Source organism: Coregonus clupeaformis, chromosome 31, assembly GCF_020615455.1.
Source record: "Coregonus clupeaformis isolate EN_2021a chromosome 31, ASM2061545v1, whole genome shotgun sequence".
Classification (NCBI taxonomy): Eukaryota; Metazoa; Chordata; class Actinopteri; order Salmoniformes; family Salmonidae; genus Coregonus; species Coregonus clupeaformis.
In genome coordinates this window covers 46,461,467-46,479,402 of record NC_059222.1, presented here as the reverse complement: position 1 = coordinate 46,479,402, position 17,936 = coordinate 46,461,467, and the positions used below count along the sequence as shown (strand labels likewise).

Here is a 17,936-nt window from a genome sequence, read left to right as displayed (position 1 = left end):
GTATAGAGGTCCTGGATGGCAGGAAGCTTGGCCCCAGTGATGTACTGGGCCGTACGCACTACCCTCTGTAGTGCCTTGCGGTTGGAGGCCGAGCAGTTGCCATACCAGGCGGTGATGCAACCAGTCAGGGTGCAGCTGTAGAACTTTTTGAGGATCTGAGGACCCATGCCAAATCTTTTCAGTCTCCTGAGGGGGAATAGGCTTTGTCGTGTCCTCTTCACAACTGTCTTGGTGTGTTTGGACCATGATAGTTTGTTGGAGGTGTGGACACCAAGGAACTTGAAGCTCTCAACGTGTTCCACTACAGCCCCGTCGATGAGAATGGGGGCGTGCTCAGTCCTCTTTTTTTTCCTGTAGTCCACAATCATCTCCTTTGTCTTGATCACGTTGCGGGAGAGGTTGTTATCCTGGCACATCATTGTCAGTGATCAGGCCTACCATTGTTGGGTCGTCGGCAAACTTAATGATGGAGTTGGAGTCGTGCCTGGCCATGCAGTCATGGGTGAACAGGGAGTACAGGAGGGGACTGAGCACGCACCCCGTGTTGAGGAACGGCGTGGCAGATGTGTTGTTACCTACCCTTACCACCTGGGGGTGGCCCGTCAGGAAGTCCAGGATCCAGTTGCAGAGGGAGGTGTTTAGTCCCAGGGTCCTTAGCTTAGTGATGAGCTTTGAGGGCACTATGGTGTTGAACGCTGAGCTGTAGTCAATGAATAGCATTCTCACGTAGGTGGCCTCCTCTGTAGCTCAGTTGGTAGAGCATGGTGCTTGCAACGCCAGGGTTGTGGGTTCAATTCCCATGGCGGGCCAGTATGAAAAAATGTAAGTCGCTCTGAATAAGAGTGTCTGCTAAATGACTAAAATGTAAATGTGTTCCTCTTGTGTAGGTGGGAAAGGGCAGTGTGGCGTGCAATAGAGATTGCATTATCTGTGATCTGTTGGGGCGGCATGCAAATTGGAGTGGGTCTAGGGTTTCTGGGATAATGGTGTTGATGTGAGCCATGACCAGCCTTTCAAAGCACTTCATGGCTACAGATGTGAGTGCCACGGGTCGGTAATCATTTAGGCAGGTTATCTTATGTTCTTGTTCACAGGGACTATGGTGGTCTGCTTGAAACATGTTGGTATTACAGACTCAGTCAGGGACATGTTGAAAATGTCAGTGAAGACACTTGCCAGTTGGTCAGCGCATGCTCGGAGTACACGTCCTGGTAATCTGTCTGGCCTTGTGAATGTTGACCTGCTTAAAAGTTTTACTAACATCGGCTAAGGAGAGCGCGATCACATAGTCATCCGGGATAGCTGATGCTCTCATGCATGCTTCAGTGTGGCTTGCCTGGAAGCGAGCATGGTTGTGCTTCCCTTTGTAGTCTGTAATAGTTTGCAAGCCCTGCCACATCTGACGAGCGTCGGAGGCGGTGTAGTACGATTCAATCATAGTCCTGTATTGACGCTTTGCCTGTTTGATAGTTCGGACGGCATAGCGCGATTTCTTATAAGCGTCCGGGTTAGAGTCCCGCTCCTTGAAAGTGGCAGCTCTACCCTTTAGCTCAGTGCTGATGTTGCCTGTAATCCATGGCTTCTATTTGGGGTATGTACGTACGGTCACTGTGGGGATGACGTCTTCGATGCGCTTATTGATGAAGCCAGTGACTGATGTGGTGTACTCCTCAATGCCATCGGAAGAATCCCGGAACATATTCCAGTCTGTGCTAGCAAAACAGTCCTGTAGCTTAGCATCTGCGTCATCTGACCACTTCCTTATTAACCGAGTCACTGGTGCTTCCTGCTTTAGTTTTTGCATATAAGCAGGAATCAGGAGGATATAATTATGGTCAGATTTGCCAAATGGAGGGCGAGGGAGAGCTTTGTATGCGTCTCTGTGTGTGGAGTAAAGGTGGTCTAGAGTTTTTTTTCCCTCTGGTAACACATTTAACATGCTGGTAGAAATGAGGTTGAACGGATTTAAGTTTCCCTGCATTAAAGTCCCCGGCCACTAGGTGCGCTGCCTCTGGATGAGCGTTTTCCTGTTTGCTTATGTCCTTATACAGCTCATTGAGTGCAGTCTTAGTGCCAGCATCGGTTTGTGGTGGTAAATAGACAGTTACGAAAAATATTGAAGAAAACTCTCTTGGTAAATAGTGTGGTCTACAGCAAAACCTGGAGACTTCCTTAATATTAGATTTCGTGCACCAGCTGTTGTTTACAAATATACACAGACAGCCACCCCTTGTCTTACCGGAGTCAGCCATTCTATCATGTCGATGTAGCGTATATCCCGCCAGCTGTATGTTATCAATGTCGTCGTTCAGCCACGACTCGGTGAAACATAAGATATTACAGTTTTTAATGTCCCGTTGGTAGGATATCCTTGATCTTAGGTCGTCCATTTAGTTTTCCAATGATTGTACGTTGGCTAATAGGACTGATGGAAGAGGCAGATTACTCGCTCGCCGTTGGATCCTTACAAGGCACCCCGACCTACATCCACAATATCTCTGTCTCTTTCTCATGCAAATGACGGGGATTTGGGCTTTGTCGGGTGTCTGTTGAATATCCTTCACGTCCGACTCGTTGAAGATAAAATACTCTTCCAATACGAGGGGAGTAATCGCTGTTCTGATATCCAGAAGCTATTTTTGGTCATAAGAGACGGTGGCAGAAACATTATGTACAGAATAAATAACAAATAACGCGAAAAAACACACATAATAGCACAATTGGTCAGGGGGCCGTAAAATGGCAGCCATCTCCTCCCCTCCGGCGCCAGTGATGATATGCAGGTGTTCTAAAGACAGATGTGTTTTATATCCCTGGTTGCTATCGTTTGTGAGTTGTCAGCACTTGTTAACAGATTGTGAAATGTTCTATTTTCGGCTAGTCGTCCGTGTGGAGACGTTGATGTTGTAACCCCCTGGATCGGATGGTATGGAACACTTGGACTTTTCTGAAGAGCTTTCAGATGTAGGATCTTAATTTGATCACCCTGTTGTTGCAGGAAAATTCCTGCACAGAAGGAAATGCAAATTTGCTTCTAAAGTTTAATTCCCACTTCAAAATGTCAGACTTGATTTGCCCTAACCTTTCCTGCTGTGAGAAACTGGTCAAATGAAGATCCTATATCTGTACATAAGAAGAACATAGCAATATCCTGCAGACTTGGAAGTTAGCTAGAGTTGTTGTTTGACATCACAGCAGCAAACTATTGGAGATAGATTGAAAAGATTGAGCATTCCTGCCCTAAATCCCTCACAATATATTTTCCCCCCAGTGGAGCAAACAGATGTTTTCCTTACAACACAGGCGAATAAACAAATGTGATATCTTCCAGAGAGAGAGAGAGAGAGAGAGCGAGAGAGAGAAAGAGAGAGAGAGAGAGAGAAAGTGTGTGTGAGAGAGAGAGAGAGAGAGAGAGAGAGATTTGGCTGCAGTCAGGAACTAAATTCCTGTCGTTACTGTGTTTATGTGTTTGCTGATGAACAGACCCAGATTGCGATGGCAACGCACAGAGATGTTAACCACAGAGAGGTTTCCTAACCCTAACTCATTAATGGACTGTTTGCTTGTATTGTTTGCTGTTGTGGTGCTTCAGATGAAGAGAAAAATAAATGTCCACTTTTCATAATTCATGAGTCTTTAGTGATTGATTTTATTCAATAACACATCCGATAATTGGTCAAGTATTCCTTATGGGATATGCTTGAATATGCATAATGTTGCACTGTGGTTTGCCATGAATCAATGTCATTTGTCAATTATTGAGTCGAATTTACATTAAATCATAAATCAAGTTAGGCTTTTCCAACAACTTCGCAAGCTGAAAAAAATCACCACATTTTCAGTGGCAACCAAGTCAAAGTTTTTTACAGTTTTACACAGAAGTTTGACACTGTGCCCGCTGACGTCGCCATAATTAACGATGTGTCGACGGTGTCTCTCTGATTTTGGTCATCGTCAGGGGAGGTAGTGTACTGTAGTTAATGGAGCCAGAAAGGTCTCTCACTGATCTTCAGCTCCTCTGTCTTGTGTAGAGATCCTTATAAGCCAATGTTCTGCTTATCTGAAGGGAGAGAGACAGGAGGGAGTGAGGACGTAGCTGCCAGCCAAACTCTGGTTGATTAGCAGAGGGAGTCACCCATAACTACCATTTCTTATGTGACTTATGAGATCACCACAAACCTGGAGACAAAAAACAAACGTTCATTCCCTCTACACACACTCTCACTCTTTCTCTTTCTTTCTCTCCCTCTCTCTCTAATTTTCTCTTTTTCACTCTCTCTCTCCGATCTCTCCCCTCTCTCGCTTTCTCCATCTCTCTGTCACTCTCACTGTATGCCTTCGTCTCTCCATCTCTCTCTCGCTCTTTCTCTCACTCTCTCTCTTACTCTCTTTATGCAAGAGGAGGTGATCGCAGAGAAATAGGAGAGTGAGCCCTCTATTAGTTATTAGTGACAACCCTGATGCAGTCAAACCAAAGAAAAACTAAACCCAGATCTAGCTACCTCACCTCCCTCTGTGAATGATACCGCACTCTAGATGAGGGTTCAATCCAGACGGACCATAACCAAGGCACAATGACATATCTGTCTCCCTAAATCAAAGTCCTAATCCCCTATAGGAGTAATGACACCAACTGTATATTACACAGGCACTATAACTGTCCAGATCTAGGGTTTTGGTGTCTGCTCCTCTGAAGACTTCAGCTAGTGTTTCATACTGACCTGGGGAGCCTCTGACTGCATAGCGGAGACATTCTATTCCATGGGTGCGTCCCAAATGGCTCCCTATATTCCCTTTAGTGTGCTTATTTTCACCAGGGCCCATAGGGCTCTGGTCAAAAGTAGTGCACAATCTAGGGGATAGGGAGCCATTTGGGATACACATGGGATACACATGCACCTCTAATGCACCATTTGGGACACACTGTCCCTGTGAGCAGAGTAGAGCAGAGCACGCACCTCTAAGCTTCTAGATCTACCTCTGATTGGGCCTGTCAAAGCTGGTTAGTGTGAAGAGGAAACATAAATCAGCTCTGCAGCTCTCGTATGGCTCTTGCTATCAAGTCCTCTCGTAGAATTATTCGTCTGTAATGTGGAAGATATAGGCCTAGCTAAATGTTTCTTTGGGTTCCATCAAATTGTAGAACATGGCATTGGGGTTGAATGATAATCAATGAGCAATTCAATTAATTGTCAGCCAGTAAATGCCATTGTATGACTGGACAATAAGCCTACAGATGATCAACATCATCTTTAATTTGGCAACTGCATGAGAAACATCAGCAATGCTTTGATCATACATTTATCAGCTGATGAAAAGGGGTGATCCCCATTAAACCAAATGTTGATGGCTTGATCTCCCCAATTTACCCAGACCCTTTTTAATATACATTTTACATTTTAGTCATTTAGCAGACGCTCTTATCCAGAGCGACTTACAGTTAGTGAATACCTATTTTTTTTATATATACTGGCCCCCCATGGGAATCGAACCCACAACCCTGGCGTTGCAAACGCCATGCTCTATCAACTGCGCTACATCCCTGCCGGCCATTCCCTCCCCTACCCGGCCAAGTGTGCGCCGCCCATGAGTCTCCCGGTCGCGGCCGGCTGCGATAGAGCCTGGATTCGAACCAGGATCTCTAGTGGCGCAGTTAGCACTGTGATGCAGTGCCTTAGACCACTGCGCCACTCAGGAGTACGAGTGAGTAAACTTTGAAGCCAAGTCTGTTAAGAGAGATTAACTTTCATGCAACAACAGAATTGTTTGATTGGCTTCCTGCTTTCAGTGCTTCATAAACATTGTGTGGCAGGGGTAGAGTGGCGTGAGCCATGGGCTGCATCCCAAAAGGCACCCTATTCCCTACATAGTTCACTATGGGTCCTGGTCAAAAGTAGTGCACTATAAAGGGAATAGGGTCGAATTTGGGACGATACTATGGAATCCAGAGCTCTGGGATTCTTTCTGCATTCTTCTGTCTCTTGTTTGTTCACTCAGAGATCACTCTACTGCGTAGCCACGTCCGCTGAAAAACAACTGCCATGTTGTGTTTTCATAGTGGCAACTCACTGAGACGTGGCCTGGGAGCTTTCAACATCTGTGGACTCGGTTTGTAAATAGTGTATGGGGATCACGCGTACATTCTCGCGTCACATTGAATTGAGCGGAATGAGTTGTTCTCTTGTTGGTGAGTTGTTGAAGAGACTCAAGTGCTGGTCTGTGTCTCTGTGAGGATTTTGAGGGCTGTTGTAAAAAACCAAGAGCACATTGTCCTTCTCTGTGTCCATTTTCTTTCTTTATTATACTGTAGCATGTTGCTTCACTCTGTCACAGTCTTGTAAGAGGCCAATAAAAGACCATTAATCGTGCACAACACCTTCTCTTGACTCCACCTTCAATCCATACCACATACCACAACTAGGAAACCTTCAGAACAGCATAAGCCTATCTTAGTAATATTGAACTCAAAGAGAAACATAATTCACCACATTAAGCGGTAATTCAGTCTAATAAGCAGTATCTAATTCGGTCTAATAAGCGGTAATTCAGTCTAATAAGCAGTAATTCAGTCTAATAAGCGGTAATCCAGCCTAATAAGCGGTAGCTAATTCAGTCTAATAAGCGGTAGCTAATTCAGTCTAATAAGCGGTAGCTAATTCAGTCTAATAAGCGGTAGCTAATTCAATCTAATAAGCGGTAGCTAATTCAGTCTAATAAGCAGTAATTCAGTCTAATAACTGGTAATTCAGTCTAATAAGCGGTAATTCAGTCTAATAAGCAGTAATTCAGCCTAATAAGCGGTAATTCAGTCTAATAAGTGGTAATTCAGTCTAATAAGCGGTAGCTAATTCAGTCTAATAAGTGGTAACTCATTCAGTCTAATAAGCGGTAGCTAATTCAGTCTAATAAGCAGTAATTCAGTCTAATAAGCTGTAATTCAGTCAAATAAGATGTAATTCAGTCTAATAAGCGGTAATTCAGTCTAATAAGCGGTGCAACAGGTGCAGTATCAGCATCAGTACTAGGTCCTACTCACCCGAGTGTTGTGTCTGGGGCGGGGGAGGGGTGTCGCGTTGCACCGCCATACATCTGCACAAGCGGTTGCTCCAGCTGTGGTTCTTTGGGCAGGTTTTATTGGCTACCAGACATCTGTAAAGGGAAAGCAGTTATTAGCATTAGAAGAGGGGGAAACCGACAGACAAAGGCTGTTGACCAGAGCCATATGGGCCCTGGTCAATAGTAGTGCCCTATATAGGGAATAGAGTGCCATTTGGGTGCCAGTAGCTGGAGAGGAAATTCCTCACTTCATCGACATTCATTAACCTGGCCCAAGCTACACTAAGCTATGTAGCGTTTGATGTTGTTTTGGTTGTTGGATGAAATGTGACAGGGCTGGACTGATAGGGCTATTTTAAGGGTTATTTTGTCAACACCGACCCAGCACATCAAAGTTGGGTTAGCAGCACATCTAATCCTAGCGTGAGAGTGAATAAGCCAATTGGCTCTGATGACATGAAACATTTCTGTCCCCTTAAAGATAAGAGGGATGCTGATTGGCTGAGTTTAGACAAACAACCATCAAAGAGAGAGGAGTCATGTAGAACTGTAGAGCTTCCTTCCGTTCCACATTACACGTCCTAGTAGTGAACATTTTGATTATGAAACACTGCATAGTTCCTGGTCAGAAGTAATACTTTAGAATGTGGCACTTCTATCGCCACTGGATATTTTCACTCCCTCCTCTCTACATTTTCTTCATCTGTTTCTGCTGCTAAGGCCACTTTCTACCACTCTAAATTCCAAGCATCTGCCTCTAACCCTAGGAAGCTCTTTGCCACATTCTCCTCCCTGCTGAATCCCCCCCCCCCCCCCCCCCTCCTCTCTCTCTCTGTGGATGACTTCGTCAACCACTTTGAAAAGAAGGTTGACGACATCCGATCCTCGTTTGTTAAGTCTAATGACACTGCTGGTCCTGCTCACACTGCCCTACCCTATGCTTTGACTTCTTTCTCCCCTCTCTCTCCAGATAAAATCTTGCGACTTGTGACTGCAGGCCGCCCAACAACCTGCCCGCTTGACCCCATCCCCTCCTCTCTTCTCCAGACCATCTCCGGTGACCTTCTCCCCTACCTCACCTCGCTGATCAACTCATCCTTGACCGCTGGCTATGTCCCTTCCGTCTTCAAGAGAGCGAGAGTTGCACCCCTTCTCAAAAAACCAACACTCGATCCCACTGATGTCAACAACTACAGACCAGTATCCCTTCTTTCTTTTCTTTCCAAAACTATTGAGCGTGCCGTCTTTAGCCAACTCTCTTGCTATCTCTCTCAGAATGACCTTCTTGATCCAAACCAGTCAGGTTTCAGGACTGGTCATTCAACTGAGACTGCTCTTCTCTGTGTCACGGAGGCTCTCCGCACTGCTAAAGCTAACTCTCTCTCCTCTGCTCTTGTCCTTCTAGACCTGTCTGCTGCCTTTGATACTGTGAACCATCAGATCCTCCTCTCCACCCTCTCCGAGCTGGGCATCTCCGGCGCGGCTCACTCCTGGATCGCGTCCTACCTGACCGGTCGCTCCTACCAAGTGGCGTGGCGAGACGCTGTCTCCGCACCACGTGCTCTCACCACTGGTGTCCCCCAGGGCTCAGTTCTAGGCCCTCTCCTATTCTCCCTATACACCAAGTCACTTGGCTCTGTCATATCCTCACATGGCCTCTCCTATCATTGCTACGCTGACGATACACAACTAATCTTCTCCTTTCCCCCTTCTGATAACCAGGTGGCGAATCGCATCTCTGCATGTCTGGCAGACATATCAGTATGGATGACGGATCACCACCTCAAGCTGAACCTTGGCAAGACGGAGCTGCTCTTCCTCCCGGGGAAGGACTGCCCGTTCCATGATCTCGCCATCACGGTTGACAACTCCATTGTGTCCTCCTCCCAGAGTGCGAAGAGCCTTGGCGTGACCCTGGACAACACCCTGTCGTTCTCCGCTAACATCAAGGCGGTGACCCGATCCTGCAGGTTCATGCTCTACAACATTCGGAGAGTACGACCCTGCCTTACACAGGAAGCGGCACAGGTCCTAATCCAGGCACTTGTCATCTCCCGTCTGGATTACTGCAACTCGCTGTTGGCTGGGCTCCCTGCCTGTGCCATTAAACCCCTACAACTCATCCAGAATGCCGCAGCCCGTCTGGTGTTCAACCTTCCCAAGTTCTCTCACGTCACCCCGCTCCTCCGCACACTCCACTGGCTTCCAGTTGAAGCTCGCATCTGTTACAAGACCATGGTGCTTGCCTATGGAGCAGTGAGGGGATCGGCACCTCTGTACCTTCAGGCTCTGATCAGTCCCTACATCCAAACGAGGGCATTGCGTTCATCCACCTCTGGCCTGCTGGCTCCCCTTCCTCTGCGGAAGCATAGTTCCCGCTCAGCCCAGTCAAAACTGTTCGCTGCTCTGGTACCCCAATGGTGGAACAAGCTCCCTCACGACGCCAGGACAGCGGAGTCACTCACCACCTTCCGGAGACATTTGAAACCCCACCTCTTTAAGGAATACCTGGGATAGGATAAAGTAATCCTTCTACCCCCCCAAACAAAAAAAAAAGATATTGTAAAGTGGTTATCCCACTGGCTATAGGGTGAATGCACCTATTTGTAAGTCGCTCTGGATAAGAGCGTCTGCTAAATGACGTAAATGTAAATGTAAATGGATCTGTCAATGAGGATGATCATTTAGGGGGAGGAAAGTGAAAATAATAAAAGTCTGAGACACTTTGCCGCTCTAACTCGAAGCACATGGTGAGGCTGGCACGTACGTCACCTCTCTCTCTCAATTTCAATTCAATTTCAATTTAAGGGCTTTATTGGCATGGGAAACGTGTGTTAACATTGCCAAAGCAAGTGAAGTAGATAGTAAACAAAAGTGAAATAAACAATAAATATTAAAAGTAAACATTACACTCAGAAGTTTCAAAAGAATAAAGACATTTCAAATGTCATATTATGTATATATACAGTGTTGTAACAATGTGCAAATAGTTAAAGTACAAATGGGAAAATAAATAAACATAAATATGGGTTGTACTTAGAATGGTGTTTGTTCTTCACTGGTTGCCCTTTTCTTGTGGCAACAGGTCACAAATCTTGCAGCTGTGATGGCACACTGTGGTTTTTCACCCAGTAGATAAGGGAGTTTATCAAAATTGGGTTTGTTTTCTAATTCTTTGTGGATCGCTGTAATCTGAGGGAAATATGTGTCTCTAATATGGTCATACATTTGGCAGGAGGTTAGGAAGTGCAGCTCAGTTTCCACCTCATTTTGTGGGCAGTGTGCACATAGCCTGTCTTCTCTTGAGAGCCAGGTCTGCCTACGGCGGCCTTTCTCAATAGCAAGGCTATGCTCACTGAGTCTGTACATAGTCAAAGCTTTCCTTAAGTTTGGGTCAGTCACAGTGGTCAGGTATTCTGCCACTGTGTACTCTCTGTTTAGGGCCAAATAGCATTCTAGTTTGCTCTGTTTTTTTGTTTGTTCTTTCCAATGTGTCAAGTAATTCTCTTTTTGTTTTCTCATGATTTGGTTGGGTCTAATTGTGTTGTTGTTGTTGTCCTGGGGCTGTGTGGGGTCTGTTTGTGTTTGTGAACAGAGCCCTCTCTCTCTCTCCCTCTCCCTCCCTCTCTCTCTATCTCTCCCTCCCTCTCTCTCTCTCTCTCTCTCTCTCTCTCTCTCTCTCTCTCTCTCTGTCTCTCTCCCTCCCTCCCTCTCTCTCTCTCTCTGTCTCCCTCCCTCCCTCCCTCTCTCCCTCCCTCCCTCCCTCCCTCCCTCCCTCCCTCCCTCCCTCCCTCCCTCCCTCCCTCCCTCCCTCCCTCCCTCAGAGTTCACAACCTCCACAATAATATACTACTCACACACTTTCCATTGGCTTCCCATTGACAAAACACATCAGCCAAATTATTGACCATCGTGGACAGTGTGTTTCACAAGCACATCTGACACTTGCCAGACCAATATGGATCTATTTTGTTTTTGACATGTCTGAAATCATCCATTTCGGAGCACAGTGCTTTGTTTTTTCTCCGACCGTTACACATTAGGCTAGACCAATGCTGAGAATACAGTTGAAATCACATACTGGCAATCGACCCACACTGACTTTATCAGAGCCAGTGTCAGCTCCAGCCATCTGTCTTTTTGCTCTGAGACAAACGCACGACTCGTGCTACAGTACAACCGCTGGCCAGTGAAAGCACAGTCGCATACCAAGATGAACTTGATTCTGGATGCTTTAACTGCTGTGAAAGAAAAGGGTTAGCTCTCAGCATGGTGGAGTTGTGGACTGAAATGGGACATGTTTGTACTATCGAAGATGCAGTGGAGTGCATTTAATACAGGTCAACTTTATATTAACTTTATATGGAAAATGATTGTTGCTATGCAACATCTGACCCACATGAATGTAACAGCAGTAGAACTGCAAGTGTTTTGATACAAAAATAAAATGGCTATAAATCCAGTTAAAATGGATTGAAGTGAATTAGTATTTAGTTCAACTATCAGATTCTTTGTATACACCGCAGTTTCTTCTTTCCATTTACCAACCTCCAAAGACAATATACTACATTTCCGGAGAACCAGAGATATTACATATACCTGTATACTCTAGTCAGTAGTTCCTGCCAGACTGAGTATATCACCACTAATGAAAATGCAATAAAAAGAGAACCACACTAACTCCATTCAGCCTCTTAAGAGAGAGCCAACAAATAGCACTTTAGTGCCTCTATGGGGGGATCGTTGTTGTAATCCTTTCAAGAGGGTGGAGAATACGAATGGAGCAGGTGGGAAGTTTACGGTAAAGAAAAGACGTGTATAAAATGAATTATTGCATTTACTTTCCGGTATGTTACACACGAGGGTAAGTACTGTTTTAGAGCTATGGCTTCCACTGTAGCTCCTGGAACTCACACTTGAAGCTTCATGTGTTTAGGTGCAAAAATGCTAACAAACTCTAGTACCCCCAGCACGGAACATTCCTAAACAGTTTGATAAGGCTGCGTTCAACGCACACTTGTGTAACTAGCCACTGTACTGTGAGTGCATGCCGGTCTAAGGCTTCATTCGACGTGCAGTACAACTGTATAACTAAAGTGTTACAGTGCATTCAGACAGTTAGTGCGGTTGAAAAGGCATCCGTAAGGGCAAACCCACTGTTAAAAAACGGGCCTCTGGTTCAGTAATATACCCTTTTTCTATAACTCTATCCTGAGGAAATGCCAACCATACAAGAGCCCTGCGAGAGGTGAACTAACAGACAGACAGGGGAACTAGACCGTTTGTTTCCTCCTGGAAGTGAAAAAGCAGGTCTTACCCTTCTCTGGTAGTGATTTATGACTCTCCCCCTCCATCTCAACCTCCGTCTCCCCCACAGTCTCTATCTCCATCTCCCCTCCGTCTCCCCCTCTGCTCTGGCAGTTTGATTTAAGTGGTCCAGTCATGGCAAGCAACTCCACGGACGACCAGGGCCTCACCCCCAATATCACCCCAATATCAGCCCCAGCAGGTAGGGGTTCAGGGGTTCAGCCTCAGGCTGACTGACTACGAGTCCACTTGAGGGACAGGAGGACCCAGACCCATGTTCCGCTCCATGCCTCCAATCCATGCTCCGAGGAGCACCCCCTCACCTTTGCACCGAGCCACAACTGAGAAAGTGGACGGATGTAACAGCTAAGGTTACCCCCTCTCTGCGATTGATTGAGCCCCCTTTGTCGGGGGGTGACGGGGTGAGGGAGTGAGATGAGTGGCACGGTCAGGGGTTTATCAGACACAGACGGTCAGGGAGACCTGGGACTCAGGTTGGGAGGCATGAAGCCTCCTTCACCTCCCCCATATCACGGGCTTCATGCCCCCCTTCTTCTCCCCAGGTCTAAGATCATCCTGTCTTCAAATGGAGGTCCTGTCTGATGTATGACCCTGGTACAACATTCTGTCATCAGAGGGTGTTGGGGTGATGAGTAAGGGGGATGGGTGGGCGCTTTTATTATGGAAATCCTGGCAATAACAAAATTAGTCAGGCCTCTGAGGTCAGAACCTCTGAACCTCCGAAAACATATCTGAGACATACCACTATTGGTGTGCAGCTCACAGTAAGCATCCATGAGCTTAGTCGACCTGATAACAAATTACAGTTAGTGGTTAGAGCACTTCAGAAAAAAATAACTGCTTTGAATTCACAAAAGCATTAGTTTCAAATGCAACAATGCAAACAGATGTTGGCTTAATTAAAGTTTTGCGTTGATTATCTACGCAAAACAGAAACATACCCTTTCAACTATTTATTTGAAATAAAACAAATTGCTGAAGTTGCCATGAAACGGCTCATTGGCAGCTCTACACGTTCGAGGGATTGTCAATGTGCTTCCAATTACCATACACGCAGTGGCTTAAACAGACAACACATTCCAAGTGGGTGAAAAAGAAGGAAAGAAACGCACCCTCCTGACATGTTTGTGGCTTCGGAGGAAGACACGTAATCTGATTAATAGCACGTGCACTGTGCACCTTTCATAACACACAACAGACGTGTCCGTTTAGACAGCCAAGGTGTCACCACCTTGATATTACAAAGGCTGTGGTAATCCCAAGAACATGTTAATTCTACTGCAGCCGGGAAATAATAATATAATAGTATAATAATAATAAAACTTTGCTGCATGTGATTTGATTAATATAGTACAACTACTGTCTATAATTCATATCAGGATGGGATTTGTATGTGGAATGTGCAGGCCTCTCTTGGTATGTGTTGTTTTGATTCATATACCAAATCAAGTACTGTCTATATTTCCTATGAGGAATGGATTGGTATGTACAGGGCCTCGCCTGGAATGTGATGAATTGAAATAAATAATAACCGTGTACATACGATAGAAGGTAGACTATGTGCGTTAGATGAGGTATCCACCTGATTTAGTAGCTTTTTTGACGATAAATGTATCTGGTGATATAGAGCATCACTGTACATAATGTTATATATTATAGCTCTGCCGTCTTGCCGTTACCTGCTGTAATGTCCTTTCCTGCTCCAATTTATGGCACAGGTCTACAGAGTATGCGCGTCAACATTCCATATGCCAAACGTCCTCTTCTTGAATAGGTCCCCCATTAAATGTTCATCTGTAAAACTAGCTATGCATCAGTTGCAAAAAACCTTCATCTTTCAGAGTCGAAAGACTAGCTTCACTCAACATTTTACCCACATCTACTCAAGCTCAAGCAAAGATACAGTGCCTTGCAAAAGTATTCATCCCCCTTGGTGTTTTTCCTATTTTGTTGCATTACAACCTGTAATTTAAATTGATTTTTATTTGGATGTCATGTAATGGACATACACAAAACAGTCCAAATTGGTGAAGTGAAATGAAAAAAATAACTTGTTTCAAAAAATTCTAAAAAATAAGTAACGGAAAAGTGGTGCGTGCGTATGTATTCACCCCCTTCGCTATGAAGGCCCTATATAAGATCTGGTGCCACCAATTACATACAGAAGTCACATAATTAGTTAAATAAAGTCCACCTGTATGCAATCTAAGTGTCACATGATCTCAGTATATATACACATGTTCTGAAAGGCCCCAGAGTCTGCAACACCACTAAGCAAGAGGCACCACCAAGCAAGCGGCACCATGAAGACCAAGGAGCTCTCCAAACAGGTCAGGGACAAAGTTGTGGAGAAGTACAGATCAGGGTTGGGTTATAAAAAAATATCCCAAACTTTGAACATCCCACGGAGCACCATTAAATCCATTATTAAAAAATTGAAAGAATATGGCACCACAACAAACCTGCCAAGAGAGGGCCTCCCACCAAAACTCACGGACCAAGCAAGGCCAGCATTAATCAGAGAGGCAACAAAGACACCAAAGATAACCCTGAAGGAGCTGCAAAGCTCCACAGCGGAAATTGGAGTATCTGTCCATAGGACCACTTTAAGCTGTACACTCCACAGAGCTGGGCTTTACAGAAGAGTGGCCAGAAAAAAAGCCATTGCTTAAAGAAAAAAATAAGCAAACACCTTTGGTGTTCGCCAAAAGCCATGTGGGAGATTCCCCAAACATATGGAAGAAGGTGCTCTGGTCAAATGAGACTATAATTGAGCTTTTGGCCATCAAGGAAAACGCTATGTCTGGCGCAAACCCAACACCTCTCATCACCCAGAGAACACCATCCCCACAGTGAAGCATGGTGGTGGCAGCATCATGCTGTGGAGATGTTATTTATCGGCAAGGACTGGGAAACTGGTCAGAATTGAAGGAATGATGGATGGCACTAAATATAGTGAAATTCTTGAGGGAAACCTGTTTCAGTGTTCCAGAGTTTTGAGACTGGGACTGAGGTTCACCTTCCAGCAGGACAATGACCCTTAACATACTTCTAAAGCAACACTTGAGTGGTTTAAGGGGAAACATTTAAATGTCTTGGAATGGCCTAGTCAAAGCCCAGACCTCAATCCAATTGAGAATCTGTGGTATGGCTTAAAGATTGCTGTACACCAGCGGAACCCATCCAACTTGAAGGAGCTGGAGCAGTTTTGCCTTGAAGAATGGGCAAAAATCCCAGTGGCTAGATGTGCCAAGCTTATAGAGACATACCCCAAGAGACTTGCAGCTGTAATTGCTGCAAAAGGTGGCTCTACAGAGTATTGACTTTGGGGGGGGTGAATAGTTATGCACACTCAAGTTTTCTGTTTTTTTGTCTTATTTCTTGTTTGTTTCACAATAATAAATCATTTGTATCTTCAAAGTGGTAGGCATGTTGTGTAAATAAAATGATAGGAACCCCCAAAAAAGTAATTTTAATTCCAGGTTGTAAGGCAACAAAATAGGAAAAATGCCAAGGGGGGTGAATACTTTCGCAAGCCACAGTATTTATCTTTTAAAATTTGAGAAAACAGAAAGCTTTAGCAGCACATCTGTACTGCGTCTCTTGACATCAAGCGTTTTACTGGCACTGAGGTTTTCTTCCACCGACTGACTGACTGACAGCAGCACGGCAGGATAAATGTCATCTTAGGTAACGGATTGGATGCACTTTGAGCTCCCCCTCGTTCCTCTCGCTCGGCTAATGGCTAACTGTTTATCCTATGATATCCCAGAGAGAGATTTTTTCATTACGCCTGTGAGTAACTCACAAAACCTGTAATTATTACCAGTCTTTTCACCTCACCGCGGTAGCTGCCTGAGAACAGATATGGATAACACACTCTAATATTTCACATTTGAGGAATTGGGATGACCTTACACTCTCAAGTTGAAAGCATTTCTCTTCACTCTGAAGAGTAGCTCATCTCTCTAATGGTTTATTATGTCCAGTATGTGTGAGGGCAGAGAGCTCCTTCCTTGGCACTTCTTGGCCCTGGGTCTTGATAAGTAATGTTAGACCACCTTGTGTTAACGCTGGCAGCCTACAGACTATATGATCACAAGATGTTGCCATTCGGACAACCGCATTCTCCATAGGTTTTGATACATGTCTATTTATATCACAGCTGAACCGGCCAACTCATGTATTAGACTACCATTCCGTAGCATCTCCTCATGATGTTTCCACTGATATGTATTGCCATCAATAGGTGAGGTCCGTACACATGTTGAGAGACCTGTGCTTGCAATGGTCTGGGTGTCCTGAGCATTCACAACAGTAAAGAGTAAAGGTCCATGGAAAAGAACCGCAGAGAAACCGACCAGAGAAAGATCAAAGCTCTACCATTGGACCCACGGGTCTGTTTAAGTCTTTAGCAGCTAGCTGAATCCGCAGCCCAAACTAATCAATTATCATTAGCCCTCACAGCTTAATTTGGTACTATTTCTGTAATCCGTAATAATTCTGGGGATGGATTGGTCTAGACTAGACTCCATTAGGTCACTTCTAGATGTTGTATACAGCTTTAATGCCTCTATATCCGCAATCAGAACATAAACTGTTGCTGCTATGTAACTATACCCCCACTGAAGCTACAGGCAGAGAGGAATTGTGGAAAGAGAGACCCTTTAGTGTCAAGGCAAAGAAGAAAAACACCAGGGATGCGTCCCAAATGGCACCCTATTCCCTATATAGTGCACTACTTTTGACCAGAGCCAAATGGGCCTTGGTCAAAAGTAGTGCACTATAAAGGAAAAAGGGTGCCATTTGGGATGTATCCCAGCAGAAAAAAGTTCTGGTCTCCGTAGGAACACATCTGCTTTTTCTTACACGAGGAGCTGAGCGAAGCCTGCCGATGTGTGAGAGAGAGAGCAGATCACTCGCTGAGGAATGATGCGTTCCCCCCCCCCCCCTTACTTCTGCTATTGAAAATCCCTCTGACAGAGGAGCAGGCAGAAAAATACTGTAGTAAAATATCACATAATAATAAACAGGTTTGCTGACTCTCTCTGGAAGGATAATTCTGACAACTCTAGGACCAACTCAGTGTCTTAGGGGACGAACACTGATCATTTGTCAACTTCCTCTCCTCTGAAATAAGACCTTTATTCCATAATTTGATATGTATTTAATTTAATTTTACCCTTATTTTCCAAGGTAAGTTGACTGAAAACACAATGACATAAAGAGGCCAGGCATTTCAATTAGTCACGTCATGTAAGATTCTATCCATTAATCACACATTGCTAAACATTACTATTGAACTCAAGCATTATACCATGAGTAAACTTTCCCAAAACACTCAGTCACCTTTATTGTAATTCATCGTGTTTCAACCTATCCTATCGACTGGCCCCTATGACACGGCTAGTGAGAAACAGCCTTGTTGTAGCACGGCTCACATCCTGCCATAGATCTTTCAGCCAGGTAGTCGTGACCTGGACCTCTGGTCTGCATCCCAAATGGCACCCTATTCCCTATGGGCCCTTGTCAAAAGTAGAGCACTATACAGG

At 44.9% G+C, this 17,936-nt stretch overlaps 1 protein-coding gene across 1 annotated transcript in view; it reads right to left on the bottom strand.

The window, feature by feature from the left end:
- vegfc (vascular endothelial growth factor c) overlaps positions 1–17,936 on the bottom strand; it is a 48,849-nt gene that overhangs the window by 4,589 nt on the left and 26,324 nt on the right. The window contains exon 5 of the mRNA XM_041859194.2: positions 7,037–7,149. Coding sequence (XP_041715128.1) covers positions 7,037–7,149 — 113 coding nt within the window. The remainder of the gene's footprint in view (positions 1–7,036; positions 7,150–17,936) is intronic.